This window comes from Panthera uncia, chromosome D1 (genome assembly GCF_023721935.1).
Source record: "Panthera uncia isolate 11264 chromosome D1, Puncia_PCG_1.0, whole genome shotgun sequence".
Lineage (NCBI taxonomy): Eukaryota > Metazoa > Chordata > Mammalia > Carnivora > Felidae > Panthera > Panthera uncia.
The window spans coordinates 45,014,752-45,037,788 of NC_064808.1; the positions used below are offsets into that span (position 1 = coordinate 45,014,752).

At 34.3% G+C, this 23,037-nt stretch overlaps 1 protein-coding gene and 1 non-coding gene across 3 annotated transcripts in view; both read right to left on the reverse strand.

Moving 5' to 3' along the window:
- USP47 (ubiquitin specific peptidase 47) overlaps positions 1-23,037 on the reverse strand; it is a 108,373-nt gene that overhangs the window by 28,133 nt on the left and 57,203 nt on the right. For both annotated transcript variants that reach the window (XM_049649903.1, XM_049649914.1), the window contains 6 exons: positions 8,470-8,565; positions 8,242-8,394; positions 5,418-5,585; positions 3,506-3,637; positions 2,728-2,804; positions 2,120-2,175 (listed from right to left, as the gene is read on the reverse strand). In XM_049649903.1, the coding sequence (XP_049505860.1) occupies positions 2,120-2,175; positions 2,728-2,804; positions 3,506-3,637; positions 5,418-5,585; positions 8,242-8,394; positions 8,470-8,565 (682 nt within the window). The remainder of the gene's footprint in view (positions 1-2,119; positions 2,176-2,727; positions 2,805-3,505; positions 3,638-5,417; positions 5,586-8,241; positions 8,395-8,469; positions 8,566-23,037) is intronic.
- Positions 724-830, reverse strand: LOC125917981 (U6 spliceosomal RNA). Its single transcript, XR_007456345.1, has one exon. It is a non-coding gene; the product is annotated as a U6 spliceosomal RNA (small nuclear RNA).

Here is a 23,037-nt window from a genome sequence, read left to right on the forward strand (position 1 = left end):
TTATATATCTACACATATATATTTATATATATATACACACACACACACATATATTTATATATCTACATATATATATATAACATACGTAATCAAATCCCTATGGAACGTAAAAATCGATTATTTATAGAAATAAACTCTCATTGTAAAAATATTCCATATCATACATAGAGCACCCTCTGGTGTTTCAGCACAAAACTACATTTTTGGGGAGTAGATAAAGGAAAGCTGAGTTATTGCCCTAATGGAAATATCTGGAGTGGTGGGTGACACAGAGAACATAGGAAATAAAATCCTGGCTCTGCCTCCAGGTAGCTATGGTCTTGGACACGTTAACCTTTGGGGTATCATTCTTTTATCTGTAAAGTTAGAATGATTACTCTCCTCTGAAATTTCTGTTCTGAAATGACTTATTATAATTTCCTTTTTTCCCCATTAATTCTACCGTAAATTTTTTTTTCAATATATGAAGTTTATTGTCAAATTGGTTTCCATACAATACCCAGTGCTCATCCCAAAAGGTGCCCTCCTCAATACCCATCACCCACCCTCCCCTCCCTCCCACCCCCCATCAACCCTCAGTTTGTTCTCAGTTTTTAAGAGTCTCTTGTGCTTTGGCTCTCTCCCATTCTAACCTCCTTTTTTTTTTTTTCCCTTCCCCTCCCCCATGGGTTTCTGTTAAGTTTTTCAGGATCCACATAAGAGTGAAAGCATATGGTATCTGTCAAAAATATGGAACGCTTCACGAATTTGCGTGTCATCCTTGCGCAGGGGCCATGCTAATCTTCTCTGTATCGTTCCAATTTTAGTATATGTGCTGCCGAAGCGAGCACCTACAGTAAATTATTAAACAGCCACTATATGACAGACTCTGCACTCTGGATTATCATTAGTGAAAAGATAAATTAAGTCCTAAGCCTTATACCACAATCTAATGAGGATTTTCAAAAATATAAACAAAACGTAAACTACCTAAAATAAACTTTACAGTATGGTAGTTTCTAAACAAAGGAAATACAGAAATCAAGGTCAGTGATTATAGTAATTATGAAAAAAATACAGGTCAACATATCACCTGTGTATATATCCACATGTACACACAAACACATCTAGTTATTTGCAATACTGATTCAGAGTCAGCATTAAGAAAAAAGGGGAACTGCATTTTTTTAAAGTAATAATAAAAGACAAACCCACATACTTTGTATACAGGATTATTTTGAGGACTCTCAACACAATTAAAACGTAATAGGGGCGCCTGGGTGGCTCAGTCAGTTAAGCATCCGACTTCGGCTCAGGTCACGATCTCACAGTTCGTGAGTTCGAGCCCCGCGTCGGGCTCTGTGCTGACAGCTCAGAGCCTGGAGCCTGCTTCACATTCTGTGTCTCCCTCTCTCTCTGCCCCTTCCCTGCTCATGCTGTGTCTCTCTCTGTCTCAAAAATAAATAAACATTAAAAAAATTTTTTTTTTAAAAACGTAATAAAGGATGCATACTAGACTCATAAGACTTTATTTGCTTTTTAAGCAAATAAACAAAGATATTTAACTTTAGCTCTCAGGAACTTTGTAGAGTGGTAAGTCAGAAGTTGACTTTTTTAAGGGTCCCCATTCAAAGCATTTTGATAATAAAATACTCCAAAGGCTTATACCAAAAAAAGCAGTCACAGCTAAATATGAGTTATTAGTATGTACTAGTAGATATGATGCTAAATGCTAAAAAATGTTTAATTTTTCATTATAATCCTATAAAATACTATGATTATCCCCATTTTACAGACGTGGAAAATAAGATTTAGAAAAGCTAAATAACTTGCTCTAGGCCACCTAGATGGCGAGTCAGGGCTGCTACACAGATCTGGGATTTATCATCACTGAGCACTATCTAACTGAAAATAAATACCCCACTTTTTTAATGTAGAGTAAGTTTTATCTCTTAGTGTATTAAAAAATAGTTCAACTTTTTCCAAGTGTTTTCACCACTTGGTATTATCTCATAACAATCTTTATAATTAATTTTTCTAGGCACAAAAAAACAATCATTTAAAAGTAGTTATCTGGGTTTGCCAAACTTACAAAAGAAATTAGTACAGATTAAAATCAAATAACTACATGCTAACATACTTGCATTTCGTGCTGGATCCTTCAGTCTATATATCAGCATATAAGCATTTGTGGAGCTAGTAGAAATATAAAAAAGATTAATGTCAACAAAAAGTAGATTGTAAAGATTCCATTTCCCAGCATCAAATATTTTGTTTTAATAGTTTTTCTTTGTTTCAAACAATTAGAAAACCATGTTAAGTGTTCGATGATAGGTTCAAACTTAAAACATTCTAGGAAAAAAAAAAAGGAGAATCTACTTTGCTTTTCCTGACAGGTTTATGAGAAGATTCCACATCTCCTCTTGGTTACACAGTTAAGTCTTCAAAAAACCTGTGTCCTAGAACCACTACTACAGTTAAGTCAGGAGTCAGCCAATTTTTTTCTTGGCCATATTGAAGTTATTTTAACTCTGTTGTTAAAGGGAAAAGATCAACACACAATACTTCAACAAAGGAGTATAGTGACATTCCAATAAAACTTTATTTCCAAAAACTAGAGGCAGGCAGGGTTTGGTCTGTGGGTTATAGTTTGCTGACCCCTGGGTTAAATTTTTTTAATGGCAAAAAATGCTGAAGAGCTATAATTAACTCTAATTTATAAACAGTACAAATTAGGAAGTTATTTACCTTGCAAAAGCACTTGAGTAATATCCTCGGCTTCCTGAAGATCCACCATGTGTTTTCTTAATGTCCTCTTGTGTTATCTAAAAAGTTGTTACACTGTTTACCTTCTTCTAAAATCTATAACATCATTACCTTTATGTCAACAAGTAAGCCAATTTTAATCTCGGAGTTAAAATGTACCATACAACTACCAATTCACAAAATTTGATCAGAATCACTGGCTGCTACCAGCCAATTAGTTCTAGTGCTCAACAGGTAGCCCACATGAACGCTCAAGATTAAAAAAAAAAAAAAAAAAAAAAAAAAAAAAAAAAAAAAAAAAAAAAAGGGAGTCGGCCTCTGGAAACACTTAGCAAGACCCAAACAAAACAAAACAGAACAGAACAAAATAAGTAACAATGATAAACTAGAAAATTTACTCAAAGCAAAAACAAAAGACTGACTTGGCATGTGTCTTAAAATGCTTCACTGGACAAACTAAGTCTCCCATTTTTAGTAAACCCCTACTGTTGATTAGAAACAGCTCTACTCCTGTCTTTCAGAATAATCTTTAAAAACCCCTCCTTGGGGTGCCTGAGTGGCTCAGGAGGTGAAGCATCTGACTCTTGATTTCAGCTCAGGTCATGATATCACGGTTCGTGAGATCGAGCCCCATGTTAGGCTCTGCACTGACAGTGCCTGGGATTCCCTCTCTCTGCCCCTCTGGCTAGCATGTGCACACATATGCTCGCTCTCTCTCTCTCTTAAAATAAATAAATTAAAAATAAAAAACCCTCCTTACCCTGCTGACATGTTGATCATTGAAGCTGTACCACTGTTCATCACTGAATGACTTTATACAAGCATAATAATGACCACCAGCAGCACTCCCTGAATGAACCATAACGGAGAAGAGCTCATAGATCAAGGAATTCTAAGAGGAAAAAACAAAAGTACCTCAGAGAAGAAAAAGAATTTCCCTTATTTGTGCATTTCCTATTCTCTATTAGTACAGAGTAAAATAATATGTTAGCTGTCCTAGATATTTATTGTAGGCACAATTCCCTCTAAGATAATTAAAATGGTAAAGTCATCACATAATTTTATACATCAGAGTTCCATTCAGTGCATTCCTTCACGTTTTAATTATGTTATAACCTCTGTAACTATGCATATCTGAAATATGTTCTTTTGTAAAAATAAAATAATAACCTGAAATTTTAGAAGCAGGTTCTAATTAGAAGACTATTCTGGTATGCACAGTCAAGATCAAGAAATCCCAAATAATGTTTTTACTCAAACAAGATTATTCCATTTCCTTTGCAAAAGAGCTGAGCAATAAAATGATTTGGAACATCTTCTAATGTATTTATGTAATATCTGTGATACAGTGATCTGCTGATTTGACATTTCTCAAGTATGCAAAGATGGTTCAATGCCAGAAGGTCAATCTATTGTAATACAGGCTAAATTAGAAAAATCATGTGATCCTATATATCAACTAACTCAGAAAAAGCATTTCATGAAATCCAAAACTCATTCATGATAAAAATGCTTAAGAAACTAGGATGAGGGAAACCTCCTCAGCTTAATGAAGCACACCCACAAAAACCCTATAACCAACATCATACTTAAAACTGAACACTTTCCTCCTGAGTTGAGAATAAGGCAAGAATGCCCTATCTCACCACTCCTATTCAACACTGTAAGAAATCCTACTTACAGCAGTAAGACAAGGGGGGAAAAAAGACAGATGTAACTGTTTATGTAGAAAAACAGAGAATTAGATTTAGACTTTGAGCCACAGTTTGCCAACCCTTGCTTGAATGCAGTGTTCTTTACACTAAGTTATAACATATCTGCTACATTATTCATTACATAGCAACTCATGATCATCTATCTGCCCTGAAATAGATAATTTTAAAAGGTAAATGATGATGGTGGTTGGAATAATGCAAGAGAAATTCTATTCTTAAATACTGCCTTAAAAACCCTGTATTTAATATGACTCTGCAAGACTTGAGCTATTGCAGTCTTTATTGATTCATAATTTATACATGCTCAAGACATCTGACCTATAATTCTCCCCTCAATAAAGCAGATTATGTGAATATGAAAGAAATGGTTTGATAACATTTTAAAAATCACTGATACCATGACATAAAAGATTCTATAACAGAGATTATCAAATCTTGTAGTTGTCAAATTATAATCCATGGAACTGTATCTTTTTTTTAAGTGCCTTAAGGGCTGTGATAGGGAGGCAAGAGAGGCTGAAGCCTTTGGCTTTCTCCTACCTCAGAAAGATCAGTTCTATTATTAACTATTTCATAAGGAGTTCCAGAGCCAGAATCTTAAAATGAATGGATGTAGCCAAATAACTTTCATTTTGCTATATGAGAAAACTCTTATATAAAGATTTAGAGGCGTGGTGTAACTTTTAAGGCAGAAGTGATCTCCTTTTCCATATCACCCCCCAGCTACAGATCAGCCTCCAAAAATTCATGCTCTTGCCTGTAAGCAGTTTTTTCCTAAAGTTTAATTATGATCACATATGTACATTAAAAAAAAACAAAACAGCTTTAAAAAAGTCTTACTTTTCAAAAATTACTTCTCCTAAGGAGAATTTATTGGTCACAACAGTTAGAGAATTATATAACAGCTCAGAGATTATTTTATTATCTCAACTAAAACCCACAAACTATAAAAGGTACCTTTTCAAGTCCAGGTTTTGAAATTTTTTCAGTTCCACTATTACTTTCAAGGCAGATCCCTTCATCAACACCATCATCATTCGAAAAATCATTGCTCATCTGATCGCTGTGACAACTGCCTTCATTTTCTGCCCCACTGTCAGTGCAACTTTCGGTCTGAGGGGATTTCTTAATAAAACATAATTATCTTACAATTACAAGTTGAATAAAAACATATACTCAGTAAAGCCTTTTCTCTACATGCTAACTTTTTCACATAACTTCAGATGTTACTAATAAAAATATCTATTTTAAGCAAATTTATCTTATCTTAGAGAGTGAGTCCTTAAATAAAATTAAACCAAAAAAAGTGTACTTTAGGGCCCAAATGTCCATCGACTGATTAATGGGTAAAGATGTGAGATATAGACATATAAAAATGTGATACATATATATCATATGATGTATACATATATCATATGTATCATACATATATGTATATATCATATATGTGGTGATACACACACACACACACACACACAGGAATATTACTCAGCCATCAAAAAGAATGAAATCTAGGGGTGCCTGGGTGGCTCTTAGTCGGTTAAGTGTCTGAGAGTTGATGTGAGGGAGGTGGTTGGGGGATGGGCTGAATGGGTGATGGGTATTAAGGAGAGCACTTGTTATGATGAGCATTGGGTGTTATATGTAAGTGATGAATCACTAAATTTTAAGAAAAGTGTATTTTAAAAACATTTCTATTAATGTCCTTAAAATTCAAATACAATGAATCAGTGATTCAGAATTCTAATTAAACCCCATTTATGTTTATAGTTGCAAAGTAATAACGTAAATTACCATTTCTTTCACCAAAATCTGTAAAAGCTGTGAACCTAAATGCCAAAATGAGCTTTTGTTCTCAAATCCCAAAAGAATATCATCTCTTTTCTTGAACAAAAGGTTCAATTTTATTTATCTTTGTGCTAGGCATTAGACACCATTAGAAAGAAAAACAACACTGAATCTATCCTCAAGAATCTTACACTCTAGCATATAGGAGGAGGGAGAAATGTAACAACAAAAATCACACTTTTTCATGCTTTTATGATTTTTAAATCCTTTTCATGCAAATTTAATTTGAAGGAATCTACTTCTTAGAAATTCCCAAACAACTCCTTGGCCCCTTTTCCTTAAATATTTTATATACATATCTAAAAATGTTTCTGTTTAAATAGTTTGAGAATTCTTCTATAAGATGTAGCCTCTTGATATGTTATACAGGAGTTCCTAAATTAACCAGGCAATACATAATAATAAGCACCAACTTTTTGTCAAGAACTTTGCTGTGGGAACTGCATCTAACATACAGTCTTCATCCCTCGAGAAAGTAAAGTTTAAGTGAAAACCAACTCTAGAACTCTGCACTGAATCTGGAGATCATTCCTGACGCTCCTTTAGGCCAGAACATCTCTTCTCCCAAGATATGGACCTGGAACTTCCTAAAAGTTCTTGTCAAACTAGATCTAGGTTTTCTTTATTTGTAAAAGATTTCCTTTTACAAGAATATATTAGGTATATACAGAAAACTGATCCAATACTAATCTCTGTGAAGACTCCTGTAAAGAGGTTGTTTACTTTGGTATACCTTGGAAAGATTTCCTAGCTTAAGCACAAGTGTTTGAAATACTATTTTGAATTAAACTTTTCAAAAGTACCTGGTCATAGGTACCATTCAATGAACATCTACTTTATCTAAAGCACTCTTTTCATGAAAGCTATAAAGAGTAAATACTGTCCTTACTTTGCAAAGTAAGGCTCAGAAAAGTTGTTCTTCTATACCACATCATCACTTAATACTTAAGAGCATTAACTAAAACTTCATGAATGTTTAAAATCACTTTTGAGCTCTTGGGAAATGGTATTTTTATAACTAGAGTGGTAAGTTCCAATCAGAAAAAAATGATTCATGGTAATTTTGAAAAAAATAAAGATTTATCACTTTCTAAGAACTCAAGTGATTGTAAATATTTCCCATAATGAAATCAGAAGTTTCCAAAGAATAAATTAGGATACTAAGAATCTTTTACTGAATAAGGTTAGGGGAATGAGAGATTTGCAGGGGTCAGTGAGTAGAAGAAACTGATAAGCATTACCTGTGCCCTTCCAAGTTACATTCTTCAAACTATTTAAATAAAGTTTTGACTACAAAAAAAAAACTAATTAAAAAAGGAAAACAGACAAAATACCTTTATTTTCTAGCTTTCTAACCTAGCCTATTTAAGAGGTGGCAAACTTTAGCTGAGAATAACCCAGAAACCTTAATCCTTGAAAATGACACTAAGACAAATATAAGATATTAAGGCCATACTACCCAATTTGCTCATTTTACTTACATATTTGTTGTGTTTATTATGTGCCAGAAACACAGTGCAGCCCACCTCTAGATTGGTTTCTTTCGCTAAGAAAGTTATGAAACATAAGATTATCGCTCAAATTAAAGAAGTAATTCCAGAGTTTGGGATCCTTTTTGTCTTTTCAAAGAATATTATGAGTTATTCTGACCAAACAAGATTATGTGAAATATAATTTATGGTGAGAAAAAAAAGCTTATACAAATTTATATCTTTTTATATAACTTGCCATTACAAAATATGGAGAGAAAGGAAAACCTTCTATCAAGAAGAGTTTAAACAACACCAGTGTTGTTACCCCAAATAGCTCTTTTTTTTTCAATATATGAAGTTTATTGTCAAATTGGTTTCCTCAAATAGCTCTTTTAATTAAACACATGACCAACCAAAATGGATTACTATCTTTTAACAAATAAGTATAATAAATATTTTACCTCATCTTCAACATCAATAAATGTACTCATATCTAGCTCCTCAGGAAATGTCATCCGATCATTCAACTTAATCCTGTGCATGGTTGTATAATCAAAATCAAACCTTTTCAACTGTAAGGTCAGCAGGTAAGGGAAATGCAAAAACCGAAGACCCTAAAAGAAAAGGGACCTATTGAATATTGAATATAAACTCAGGTAATCTGGTATTAATTTCTACATGGCATCTACCTTTCGTGCATCACACTTCTTCTTACAACGTTCACAAAAATATTGATTTGGGCCATCCAGGATCTCTGGCTGAATAAATGCATGCAATGCTTCTTCCTAGTAAGAAGAAAAAAAATGACTGTTTTATAATTACTTACAAACATTATAATGTTAAAGCCCTGAATATAAAAACTTTGCAATTACCAAAATTCTTAGAAGATGGCTAGAAAATTAGGAACTCAAATGCAAAAAGGAAAAAAACGATCAACAGCAACATCATTATAAAAACTGAGTGACAAAATAATTGCTTTAATTCTGCATGAAATCTGTTTCCTAGTACTGTACATCACAGTCATTTCCACCTAATTTTTGCTGACTTTATTGTGGAATTTGGCTAAATAACCTAATAAAAATCCTATCTTTAGATTAAAAGTTCCAGAAGAAAAGCAGTTACATACATCACTGCAATCTTCTTGTAAAAGGAAACATTCAAAACTGTACAGTAAATAACAGAGAACTCTGAAGAATTCACACTATCCCTACATTAAAAAAACCTAATAACCATCATTTATCACTACAGTTAGCATCATTCAGTAATTCACCACTGCACTAAAGACTGAAAAACACCGGACAACTTTCTCCCTGCATGTCAGATACTGCTCCACTTGAAAATGTAGGAGAGCTCCTGGACTGTTCACCTAGAGGAACCACGTGATTCTCTTCTCTCCATACAGCCTTAAGACAGAAGCAAGAAACTTAGTATAAACATTGGTGAAGAATCAGTGGGCATAAAATTTTTAATTTTTAATCACCGATTTTTCACAAAAAATAAATTTTAGTTAATACAGCATGTAACATTGGACTGCATCATCTCAAATTTCATTTGTTGTGATCTCTTCACACATGGTCTGATCAGAACTACTGACTATATTTACCTATATAAAGAAATTCTTTACTATATAAAGAAACTATCATTAGGACAAAATATCTTCAAACATTTTTCTTTTGATTCAGAACATGTTGTTCCTCAAAAGATAAATAAAGAAGCTTGATCTGGCAAAATGTGAAAGAGCTGGCAACACTTACAAAACTACTATCCACATATTGTTTGGTACAACTCATTTTGGAATTAGATCAAAAATATGAAAAGATACTCTAAATGCCTTTAACCCCATCCATCTTATATTTTGTTCTTAGAACACAAGGAAGTGACAGGGTGGGGGAAGGGGGGAGGAGAACAAAATAGTGGGTGTTTTTCCACATGACCAAGCATTTTACTGGAGGTCAAAGAAAAGGACACATTCAGAATGATTTTTTTTCTTTCAAACACATTTTAAGCATGAAAAAGGCAAATCCTGTAAAAATGTAACACAGAAAAAGCTCTAAGAAAAATCATATATATAGCTTAGCATGGACTGCTATCAAATGAGTCAAGCATTCCAAATTGAAAGTGAAATGTGGAACACTCAATATCTTAACCAAAAAGGTAGGGGGAGAAAATTATGGAACTCAGATTCTTCTTCACTGAACTGTGTGGACTGGTCTCTGGTTATAGTTCATAGCTAGAGCTATCTTCTGATTTTTGCTTGTTTGTTTATTATTTGTTTTTTGAAGTTAAAACTCAGAGAAAAGTTTAAAGAACAGAAAATGTCTGTAATTTACTCAGTTCACCAACTTTTAATATTTTGCTACCCTTGCTTTATCATTCTCCCATCCCTACACACATTGTGTATTTTTCTGAAGAATTTGAGAGTTTTACATGTCATGCTTTTCCTCTTAATAATTCTATATGACTTTTTAAGAGCAAGGATATTCTTATAATAGAGTTAGCAAACTCAGGAAAATTTAACATTGATAAAGTACTTTTGCCATATTCCCATTCTGTCAATTGTCCTCCTAATCCTAATAATGTGTTTCTCCCCATCTAGTACAGAATTGAACCCAGGATCACAGATTACATTTAGCTGTCTCTTCAGATTCATTTTGTCTGGAACAGTTCCAAAGCCTTTCTTTCATGACATAAATGGGGTTTTTTAAAGAGGTGGCTGGCTATTTTATAAAATGTCTGCAATTTGGGTTTGCCTGATGCTCCTTATAATTAGATTCAGGTTCTGTATTCCTTACTAGACTACCACCTAAATTATGATGTGTCCTTCTAAGGGTATCACAGTCACAGACCATGATGTCCCCAACCTCCCTATTGGTGATAGGAACTTGAATCAACTGGACAAAGTGTTACCCAGCTTTTCCACTACATAGTTACTGTTTTATCCCCTCACAGCAATTATGTAATATGTAAGGAGCTACTTGGAGACCATGCAAATATCCTGAGTCTTAAACTTTCCGCCCTAGATTTAGTGTCCACTAATGGATTCTTGCTTAAACCAAATTTTCATATGTTTTATGAGCCAACTTAAAAATCTTTTTAATAGGCAACTTAAGACCATTCATATTGGATATGATGTTTTGTCTCATCTAGTTTATAATTACTGTATTAAGTAATATTTACTGTGTTCTTTTCTCCATGTACTGTGTTCTGCTACTTCTTACATTTTCTTTTGGTATTTAGGAAGGTAATTTTTTTGTAGTGCATTTATTATACTTGTATTTGCACCCTTAATCCCCATTTTTCCCCTTTTCCTTATTTAAGCTTTTAGGGTCCGGTTTGCCAGTTTTAAGTGTTATCCTTTGTCTGTTACCCATTCAACAGTCTATGATCTCATTCTACTTTCTCTCATTTTCTCCCTTCCCCTTTTGAGTGGTATTCTTTTTATTTCATCTTACATATAATATGTTATACTTCTACTTATGTCCCCACCCTTGTTCCATTTAGTCCTTACTTCTATAAATACATTAAATGCTCATAGTCCTTTTGCTGAAGCTTCCCTGGGGATCTCTTCACTGGATGGAGTTTATCCCCTAATAAACTCAAGAAGAACTCATGGATATAGTATCATTTCAATAAGTTCTTCAATGTTCAAGAATGGAATTTCTAACTGCCATCAAAATTGAAGAAAACCTTGGCTAGATGTCAAATCCTTGGTCTGTACTTTGTTTCAGTGAATTTCTTCAAATTGCTATTCTGTTGCCATGATTTGTGTGCTGCTCTTCCAGTGTATGATGCCAACTCAATTTATCCTTAAAGTTTAACAGCTTACTAAAATATGGTCTGAGCTGATCATTCCAGGTCAATTTTCCCAAGTACACGGAAGTTCCTTCAAAAGGTAGACTTAAATTTCCCTTATTTCCAGAAAGTTTTCTTGGCTAATAGTTCCTAAGGTTTGTTCCCTTGTGGCGTTTTTATTCTTCACAAACTCAGTTACGTTGGACACCCTCTGCCAGGCTTTCCTTTCATTTCTCTATCCTTTTTTCTTTCTCTCATTTTCATTCTACGTCCCTCTTTAGATTTTCATTCCATTCTATTCTCTTGAGCATTTTATAATTTATTCACTTCTAATAACAATTTTGTCTTTTTCTTTTCTTTCCTGAGTTTGATCAATTCATATTGCATTTCCTATTGTTTCTTCATTTTTCTCCTTAAATTTTTGGATACCAGGTTTTGTTTTGCTTGAGAATATTTAATTTAGTCTGGAGTACTGTGTTACAGTACTCTGTGGTTATTTTCCTCAGGGCTTTTTTTTGGCAGAGTGGATTTTTATCAGCTAAAATGCTTTTATACCTATTTTCTGTTCTCTTCTAACAGTGGTGCTGTGTAAATTTGATTCCCAGCCTCCACCCACCCGGTCATTTTGAGGGCAGCGTTCTTTAGTTTGAAAGTACCTCAAACTTTTGTCAACTTAGTGTAGTTTCATGCATGGGTAACAGGAGTGGAGAGCTTGAGGTCTTTCATTCTACAGGACACACTTTTTCTCTTTCTTCTGGTTTTCTCTTCACCACTGACTCAGAGGCATCATACTTCTCTACCTTCTGTCCCAGAGACAAAATTCCTCCAAGGATGCCACGTCTCCCTCGAGATCTCCTTCCCTGTGGCCGGTGCTATAAACTCTTTTGGCATGTCCTGTTGTACTTTTTCCTTGTGAGGGTGATTTTTGTATTTATTTTAAGTCCTTCAAGGCCTTCTCTGTTTCACAGTCTCAAAGGCTTTCCACTCCATCCTCTCCACATATATAGACCTATAGCAGCAATAGAAGCTCTGTTGGAACTTGATTATTTTGCTACTTACAGGTAATTGGAAGTTTATGGCATTCTGTCCCCGTAATGCAGAAGTTATAGGTTATCCGCATTTCATTTGTGTTCCTTTTTGTCTAGGTTTTCTGGGAAAATGTACAGATATATACAGATTCACATGGCCATCATTATCTTCCAGACTCGGAAACCAGTTCAAGCTATATTATAATAATTTTCTATAGCTTCCTAGTTCACTATTTAACAAGTTGGCTCCAGGATAATTATAAACAAGATTAGTCAGTCATAAAAATTAGTTTCAATTCATCTATGCCTTCAACAAATAAATTATGTAAATGTGGTCATATACATTTATTTTCATTTAATGTGATGCATAACTAAAAATCATACTAAACTATATGTTACATATTAAAAGATAAACTATAGATTACAAAAATGGAATAAAATACTATACTGCACCATTATTAATACACACAAAAATTTTTGCTCTGCTTATCATCAGCTGTCCTCTTGAGTATGTTAAATTACTCACATATCATGTGAGCTTTGGGTTGACCATGATTGTTTATCATCATTCCAGAGTGAAGATAATAGTTTTTTTCTAGTTTACTCCTATTATACAAAATGTAATTTATACATTTTATAGACTGTAATTTTTAGAGTTCAGAATAGAACATAGAGAATTCTTACATCATTCATTAGTTCTTCATATAAAAAAATACTGGTTACTACAATTTTATAGTTAAAGCAGAAAATCTAGGCACAATGCAATTATAATATATACCCAAGAAATGGCATTGCCTATGAATTCTTTTTTTTTCTTTTTACAATTTTTTTTATCATGAAATGTCTATTTTATTTTGAATACAGAAATGGGTACTAAAATAAGATACTTTATTTTTCAGATCAAACATAAATCAGAACTACCACTGGTAACTTCCTAACCAATTTTAATGTACTAATTCTGTGCTACTGATATACAGTAATATGTCTTCCTTACAAATATATCCAACTATCTATCTTTCCAGAACATATACTTTGGTTTTTTGTGTTGTTTTGTTTTAATTAGGAAAAGAACTTTATCCTAAGCCATCCACTTTTTCTAACTGCAATTTTTGAGATAATTGTAGTTGACAATTATAAGAAATAATACAGAGGCACCTGGCTGGCTCAGTCAGTTAAGCGTCCAATGTCAGCTCAGGTCATGATCTCATGGTTATTGAGTTCGAGCCCCTCTAAGCTGTCAGCACAGAGCCTGGAGCCTGCTTCGAATTCTGTGTCTCCCTCGCTCTGTGCCCCTCCCCTGCTCACACGCTGTTTCTCTCTCCCAAAAATAAATAAACGTTCAAACAAAACAAAACAAATAATACAGAATCCTTTGTACTCCAGTTCCGTCCAGTGGTAACTTTTTTTTTTTTTTTTTTTTTTTGCAAAACTATAGTATAATACACAATCAGGATATTGACATTGATCAATCTACATTATTCAGGTTTTCCCAGTTTTAGTATACTCATTTGTCTGTGTACGTGTGTGTATTAAGTTCTATACAATCTGATCGCCTGTGAAGGTTCACATATCCACCACCACAGTCAAGAGATTGAACACAGTTTCTAAACCACAAGGATCCCTCATGTTGCCCTTTTAAGTAACCACCTTCCTGTCCTTCCCCTGGCCCTACCACATCTCTAAGCTTTGGCAATGATTAATCTGCCCCAAACCCTAAAATTCTACCAAAAATGTATACAAATGGAATCATATCACATGTAACCTTTTGGGACTAGTTTTCACGCAGCATAAAAATTCCCTAGAGATTCATTCCAATTTTAGTATGTATCAATAGTTTGTTCCTTTTTGTTGCTGAGTAGTATTCTATGGTTTGTATGTACCAGTTTGTTAAACCATTCACTAGATGAAGGACTTCTGGGCGAATTCCATTTTGTGGATATTAAAATAAAGATGCTATGGGCATTTGTACACAGGTTTTTACGTGAACATAAACTTACACAAATTTTCATTCTATAAGTTACCAAGAGTATAATTGCTGGGGTTTATGGTAATTGTATGTTTAGTTTTATAAAAAAACTCCCTTTAACATTTCATATTTCCATCAAGAATGTATGAGTGATCCATTTTCATCACATTATGACCAGCTTTCTGTGCTGTCATTATTTTTTATTTTAGCCATTCTGCAGGTAAAGGATTATCGTCACTGTGGCTTGAATTTGCAGTTCCCTTAGTGACAGTGGACTTTTCCTGTATTTGACATCTGTATATCCTGTTTGATGAAATGTTGTTTATGTCTTTTGCCAACTGTCTAAATGGATTTTTTTTTTTTTACTATTGAGGTTACTACTTTTACTATTTTGAGGTTTCTTTACATATTCTAGATATTAGTCCCTTGTCAGATACGTGGTTTGCAGAGAAGTTCTCCCAGTCTGTAGCTCTTCCTTTTATCCTCTTCATTCACATGGGCTTTCAAAGAGTAAATGTTTAATTTTGATGAGATCCAACTTTTCAATTTCTCCCTTTGTGGACCGTACTTTTGGTATCAAATCGAAGAACTCGTTGTTTAACTCTAGAACTGGAAGATATTTTTCCTATATTTTTAAAATAAAATTCCTACTTTATATTTTAAATTTAAATCTATGATCCATTTTGAGCAAATTTTGTACAAGGTATAAAGTTTAAGTAGAGGTCCATTTTTGTGCATAGGGATATGCAATTGTTTCATCATCATTTGTTGAAAGACCATCCTTCCTCCACTGAATCACTTTTGTGTCTTTCTTAAAAATCAGTTTGGACATATCTGTGCAAATATACATCTGGGTTTTCTATCTTGTTCCACTGATCTATTTGTCTATCCTTCCACCAATACCAGTCTTGATTACTGTAGCTCTATAATAAGTTTTATCAGGTAGAATGATTTCTCCCCTCTATTCTTCTTTTCCCCAAATTCTCTTACCACGTGTAGCTTATTTCTTTGCCTTCTACATAAATTTTAGAATAAGCTTGTCTAGATCATCAAAAAAATCTTGCCAGATTTTGAGAAGAAAGGCTAATTAAACTATAATCTTAGGGAAAACTGACATTTTTACTATGCTGAATCTTCTAATTGGTGAGAACAGTATGTCTTTCCATTTATTTAAATATTCTTTTCAGAGTTAATACTTTCTTATACATAGGTTCTGTACATATTTTGTTGGATTTACATGTAAGGTATTCTTTTTCCACATTTGTAAATGGTATTGTACTTTAAATTCCACTTTGCACGTTACTTGCTAGTTATATTGAAATACAACTGATTTTTGTATGTTTATCTCATACCCTGCTATCTTGCTAAGCTCACTTACTAGTTCTACAGGGTTTTTGGGGGGTTTTTTTTGTTTGTTTGTTTTTTCTTTTTTTAGATGCCTGAGGACTGTTCTACATTAAAAAAAAATCATGTTACCTAAATGGGGAAGGGGTAATTTTATTTCTTCCTTTAATTGGAATGCATTTTATTTCCTCTTCTTGCCTTATTGTGCTGGCTAGGACTCCCAGGACTATAATGAGTAGGAGTGGTGAGAGCAGACAGACATCTTTGCTTAGAAACAACCTTCACATTCTAGGGGCACCTGGGTGGTTCAGTTGGTTAAGCATCCGACTCTTGGTTTTGGCTCAGATCATGATCTCATAGTTTCATGAGTTTGAGCCCTGCATCGCGCTCTGCCCTGGCAGCATGGAGACTGCTTGGGGTTCTATCTCCCTTTCTCTATTCCTCCCCCACTTGCACTGTCTCTTTCTCTTTAAATAAATAAATGAACTTTAAAAAAAAATGGTGGGGCACCTGGATGGCTCACTCAGTTAAGCATCCAACTCGGTTTCAGCTCAGATTATGATCTCACGGTTCAAGACTTCGAGCCCTGCATTGGGCTCTGTGCTAACAGTGCCTGGAGCCTGCTTAGGATTCTGTCTCCCTCTTTCTCTGCCTCTCCCCCACTCGCCCTCTCTCTCAAAAATATTATTATATTATAAAGTACTATGTTAGCCGTAGGTTTTTTAAATATGTTTTTTACTAATTTGAGAAAATTACCCCATTCCCAGTTTTCTGAGTTGTTTTTTTTTTTAATCATGAGTAAATACTGAATTTTGTCAATGCTTTTTCTGAGTCAATTGATGCGATGGTGTGAATTTTCTTCTTTTGACTATCAATATGGTAGATAACTCTGATTTTTAAATACTGACCAGTTCTGAATCCCTGAAATGAACTCGACTTGGTCATGGCATATAATCCTTTACATATTGCTTAATTCTATCTGCTAATATTTTGGTAAGGATTTTCTTATCTTTAGGAATTAAGGGTACTGGCTTGGTCAGTTTTAACTGTCTTTGGTTTAGTATCAAGATAAAAGTAACTTCACAAAACAAATTGGGAAGGGTCCCCTTCGTTTCTAGTTTTTAGAAGAAGACTGTGTACTTGGTGCTCACTGTTCTAAAATGTTTGACACAAGGCTCCAGTGAAACCATCCCAACTTGGGAGACTCAATTTTTGAGAAATTTTTAATTATGAATTTAATACCTTAACAGTTATGGGGCTATTCACATTATCTAATTCATACTGGAAGAATTATTGTGCTTTTGAAGAATTGATTCATATAAATTATCCAATTTATGTGTACAGAGTTATTTGTTGTACTCCCTTATTATCCTCTTGATATCTGCATGATCGGTAGTGATATTCATTCCATTCCTAATACTGTAAATTTTTGCCTCCCCCCCCATACTACAGGTGTGTCAACTGTATTGATCTTTCCAAAGAACTAGCTCTGCGTTTCACTGATTTGTTTTTGTTTTCAATGTCACTGATTCTGCTCTTTTCTTTATTATGCCCTTCCTTCTGCTCACTTTGGGTTCCTTTTGCTCTTCTTTTTTCAGGTTAGCTGGAAGTTTATTGATTTGAAACGTCTCCCCTTTTTTACGAATATAACCATTTTAATAAAGGTGAGCATTTAATGCTGTAAGTTTCCCTCTCAGTACTGCTTCAGCTGTGTCTCAAAATTTGATATATTTTCATTTTCATTCATTTCAAAGTTTTTGTGGTTGTTTTTATTAATTTCCCTTAAGGCCTCTTCTTTGACTCATATTATTTAAATGTTTTGTGTATTTTTATTTTTTGTTAGTATTTTTTATTTTTTTCAGCTTATTTATTTAGAAAGAGCAAGGGAGAGCGAGAGTGTGCATGCACGGGAGGCACAGAGAGAGGGGGAGGGAGAGAATCCCAAGCAGGCTCCATGCTATTAGCACAAGCTTGACATGGAACCATGAAATCATGACCTGAGCCAAAATCAAGAGTTGATGCTTACAACTGAGGCACCCAGGCGCTCCACATTGTGTATTTTTCAAACGTCTGGTGGCTTACCAGTTATCTTTTTGTTATTGATTTCCAACTTGATTCCGCCATTGTTGAAAAACACACAATGATTTTAATTCTTTTTCTTTTTTTTAGCTTTTAAAAAAGATGTTTATTATTAACAGAGGGGGCGGGGGAGAATATGAATGTGAAGCAGGCTCCAGGCTCTGAGCTGTCAGCACAGAGCCTGATGCGGGGTTTGTCAATGGTGTTGTTGAGCTCTTTATTTGCTAATTTTCTGTCTAGAGGTTCTACCTATTATTGACAGAGGGGCATTAAAGTCTCCAACTATAACTGTAGACTTGCCAATTTCTCCTTTCATTTTGGACAATACTCTCATATATTTTTCAGCTCTGTTATTTGGTAAATACACATTTAGGATTGTGGTCTTCTTGATGAACTAACCCTTTTATCACTATATAATAATACCCCTATTTCTAGTAATTTTCTTTGCTCTCAAGTCTGCTTTATCTGATATTAATATAGCTATTTCTCTCAATATTTATATAACATTTTTCCATATTTTTACATTTCAGCCTGTCTATACTAATAGATTTGAAGGGAGTTTTTTGTAGCAAGCATACAATTGGGTCATGTTTTTAAATCTGGTATGTGAATCTCTACCCTTTAATTGGTATATAAATGGTCTAACTAAGCCTGCTATTTTAGTTTTGTTTTGTTTCTCCTGCTTTACTGTGAATTACTTGTATGTGTTTTTTTTAATTCTATTTTGATTCATCTAGTTTTTTGGAGTATTTCAGTGGTTGCTCTAGGTGTATTATATACACATAACTTATTCTACTGGTGTCATCATTTTATCAGTGCAAGTAAAGTACAGAAACCTTTACATCTTTTTACCCTCTCCCATTTATTATATAACTGTTTTAAATATTTCTTCTACATACATTTAGAACCACATCAAATAATTTATAGTTTTGGCTCAACCATTGAACACAATTTAGGAAACGCAGGAGAAGTGAAGTCTATTGTATTTACCCAGATTTTTAGCTTACCATGTTCTTTCTTAATTCCTAACATTCCTAGACGCCTTCCTTTTATTATTTCCTTTCTGTTTAGAGCATTTTCTTTAGCCATTTTTTAAGGTAGGTCTACTGGTGGCAAATTCCCTTAGTGTTCCCTCATCCATGATCTTGATTTCCCCTTCATTCCTGAAGAATATTTTCAGTGGTTGTAAGATTCTAGTTGACAGTGCTTTTCTTTCAACACTTGAAAACATGTGCCACTTTCTTCTGGTCTCCATAACTTTTGATGACAAATTTGCTTATGAGAAATCAGGGTGCTTGTACCCTGTAAGAAAAGGTAACTTTCTCATTTGCTGCTTTCAAGGTATTTGTCTTTAGTTTCCAGAAGTCTGACTATAATTGGACTTGATGTAGAGTGATTCTGATTTATCCTGTTGGGAGTTTGCTTAGCTCTTCAGATCTATAGCTTTATGCCTTTTGCCAAATTTGGGAAATTTTCAGCCATTATTTCTTCAAGTATTTTTCCAGCCCTATCTTCCTTTTCCTCTCCTTCCAGGACTCCAATGACACAAATCTTAGATCTTTTATTATAGTCCCATAGGTCCTGAGGACCTTTTTAAAAATGTTCTCCAGTCTTTTCTCTCTGCTGTTTAGACTGGGCAATTTCTGTTGTTCTATCTTCAAGTTCACTGAATCTTTCTGCTGTCTCTTCCATTCTGCTGTTGAGCCTATTCATCAAGTTTTTCACTTTGGTATTACATTTTTTCAGTTCTAAATTCCCCTTTCACTTTTCTTTATATCTGTGATTTCTTCCCTGAGATTTCCTATTTTCCTCATTTGTTTCAAAAAGTTTGGGATCTCCCACTGAAGTATTTCTATAACTATTTAAAAATATTTGTCATATAATTCTAACATCTATCATTTTGGTGTTTTTATCTATTGATTGTCTCTACTTTCATTCAAAGTAAGATTCTTCTGGTTCTTGTATATAGAGTGATTTTTTTTTTTAAATGAAACCCAAACATTTTGGGTTTTATGAGATTCTAGACCCTATTTGAATTTTCTGGTTTACTGGCTTCCTTTGACACTGCTCCAGTGAAAGAAAAGGTTCCTGCTTCATTACTGCCAGGTGGGAGAAGTCCAAGTTTCCCACATGGCCTCTGCTGACCTCTGGGGTGGGAAGGGGCTCTTCATTACTGCTGGGCAAGGGTTGGGATTCTGACTGCTCAGTAGGCCTCTGCTGATAACACCTTGGCTGTGAGGGGAAGGCATGTCTCATTACAGCTCCCCTGACAGCCTCCACTGACACCATTGGTGGGAAGGGGCTACTCTCCTTACTGTTCAAAGATGGCAAAAATCCTGACTCTTCACTAGGTCTCTTCTGACATCACTCCAGTAGGGACAGAAAGAAGCACCTCTTTACTACGAGGTAGGAGTGAAGGCTAGGCTCCCCATGTGTCTCTAATGACAGTGAACCAGGGGAACAGGAGAATAGTAGTGGGAAGGTTTGTTACTGCCCAGCAGGGATAAAACTCCTGCCTACCTACTCAGCCTTCTCTGAAAACTACCCAGGCAGGGGGCTAGAAAGCCTAGTTACAACTTCATGAGAACAGAAGTCTGGGCTCCCTACTTAGCCTCGGCTGGCATGAGTTAAAATGGGGGCCACAGTCTTTCTGTGGTGTTTGGCTAGAGCAGAATGGTTATTGCCTAAAAGTTTTCTGCCTTGCTAAGCTGTCCCTTTCCTGGTCTTTTGGCTGGAGACAGCAGGCTTTTCAATCTGTGCCTGTTCATTTCCAGGTTGCCAGCTTCTTCAGTTCCAAGTTTGGACTATATTAGGCGAAAAGAAAACCCAGGGAACTCACCCCATGTCATTCCTTGAGTCCTGAGGTCCCTAGTCTTTATGCCTTTTCTCCACCTTTCAGAGTCTTCTTATGTTTTATTTTATATATAATGTTCAAGACTTTCAGTTGTTTTAGCAGGAGGAATAGGGCAATGTACATCTACTCCATCTTCCTGAAAGCAGAAGTCCCCACTTTTTAAACTGGTTCCCACTATGTCCAACCACAAAAATTCCTAGAAAAATGAGGGTAGAGTCTGTGGAAGAGATTTTTCTTTATGTGATGCTTACATATTTGGACAAATATGGACCACTCCACCATCCAAATGAGTTATGTGGCTAAGCCAGATATTTAAGAATGTCCAAATCATCTGTTAATTCAGGGTAGAACCTATGGTATAAATTTGTGCACACTAAACACTTGAAATGCTTATGATTCCATAAGTACTTATGAATTAAATAATGTTGCATTAAAAACTTTAAAACAATCATTAAACTATGTTTACTTATGGAACAGAAGTCTTTCACACAATCTGATCTTTCCAAAGACACTTATAAACCCAATTTCAGACTTCTGAATACATTTTGTGATAATAAAGATATTTAAATGTACTTACCTAATAATAGAATAAAAGTATATAAATAGAAAACGGGTCTAAAACAATGCCTACACAGAGTAGGCAACTCAATAAATATGTTACATGACAAAAGATATACATAAAAATACAGTGTCGAAAATTTACCATTAAATAGACAAGCTTCTCCCTAGTTAATGTCAAACCTATGAGGCTATACCATTTTTGCTTAATTTGTGAAATATGCTGCCAGTAAAAATTAATACTTCCAATTTTTATCTATTATTAGCATGTATTTAGGACTATCTCATTATAATAATATATTCTCAAATGTGCTTAGCAATAAGCAGATGCAAGTTTCTTTGATTATGAAATTTAGAGAGATTTGTTTAGACTGCTCTAATCAACGAAAAGAAAAGGTTCTAGTTATCTCACAAATCATTAAAAAAATTTTTTAAAGGGTAAAAAAAGGAATTTTTGTTAAAATGGTAACCAAATGTCCCACAGTAAAAGAAAATTACAGTTAAGTAAATTTCTCTACTACAGGAAACCTCAGGGCATTTAAAATAAAATATGTACTGTTAACTTCTCAAAGAGGATTACAGTTATACCATTTCCCAAATTTAATCAAAGAGGCCTCCTAAACTTCTATTAAATCCTGTTGGAGATGGAGTGTTAAAAAGAACTCAATCTGAGAGATAAGAGAATGGCAAAAGAACCATGAAACACTGATTCCCACTTGGCCAGGCAAAATGAAGACCAGCAATTTAATAAATACCACAGCTATAATGACTAAAATGTAATTCAGTAAAGAAAATATCATTAAAAGCTATTTTAAAAACCACAGGCGATTCTTAGCACTCATTTAAAAAGTAGTCTGCTATCAATCATGCTGAAAGATGACCATAAAAATTTATTATAAATGTCATAATGATAAATTAGCTAAGTGCTAATTCCATTCCTATTTTAATCCGAAATATTACTCTCAAGTTAAATTTGTTTGAACACAGAGATAAAACAACTCTAGAAACTGGATGTTTCAGATGAAGGTTTAAAAAAAAAACTTTGATTTTTAATAGAACCTCACACTTAATTGTCTGAGATTAAGCATCGGGTGTTAACCTCACGATATACACGTGTCTATTATATCGTGGCTCATTGAAAAGAATATACAGTAAACAGAACACAGAATTATCAATGTACGTGTAAGTATATACATGTGTTTATGTGTGTGCATATATCCAAGAAAGAGTCTGTTAATAAACGTAAGAAAATAAATTTTAAGAGTTCAAGTCAAATTAAGCCAAATATTAAACAGTCTGAACGAAATTTAACTAGATTTTTTACAATCCACATTTATACCTAATTCTTTTTGAAAACACATAGAATTAACAAAATACACAATGGCAAGCAGTGATATAAAACTAATTTTAGATGGCTGTGTGATGCTTTCTGTGGCTTCAAAAGTGTAGGTTATAGGTTGTGAATTCAGAAAATAATGGGAATTTACTTACCTCTAACTAAAGTTCTCTGAAGGTAGTATCCTCCTTAGAACCCCTATCTTGGGTAGTTCACCTGCTATAATTTCCCTAAAGAGATTCCAGCAAAATCTAGCAAGTTTTAAGTTCCCTTCTGCAAGCCCTATTAGCGCATGCATGT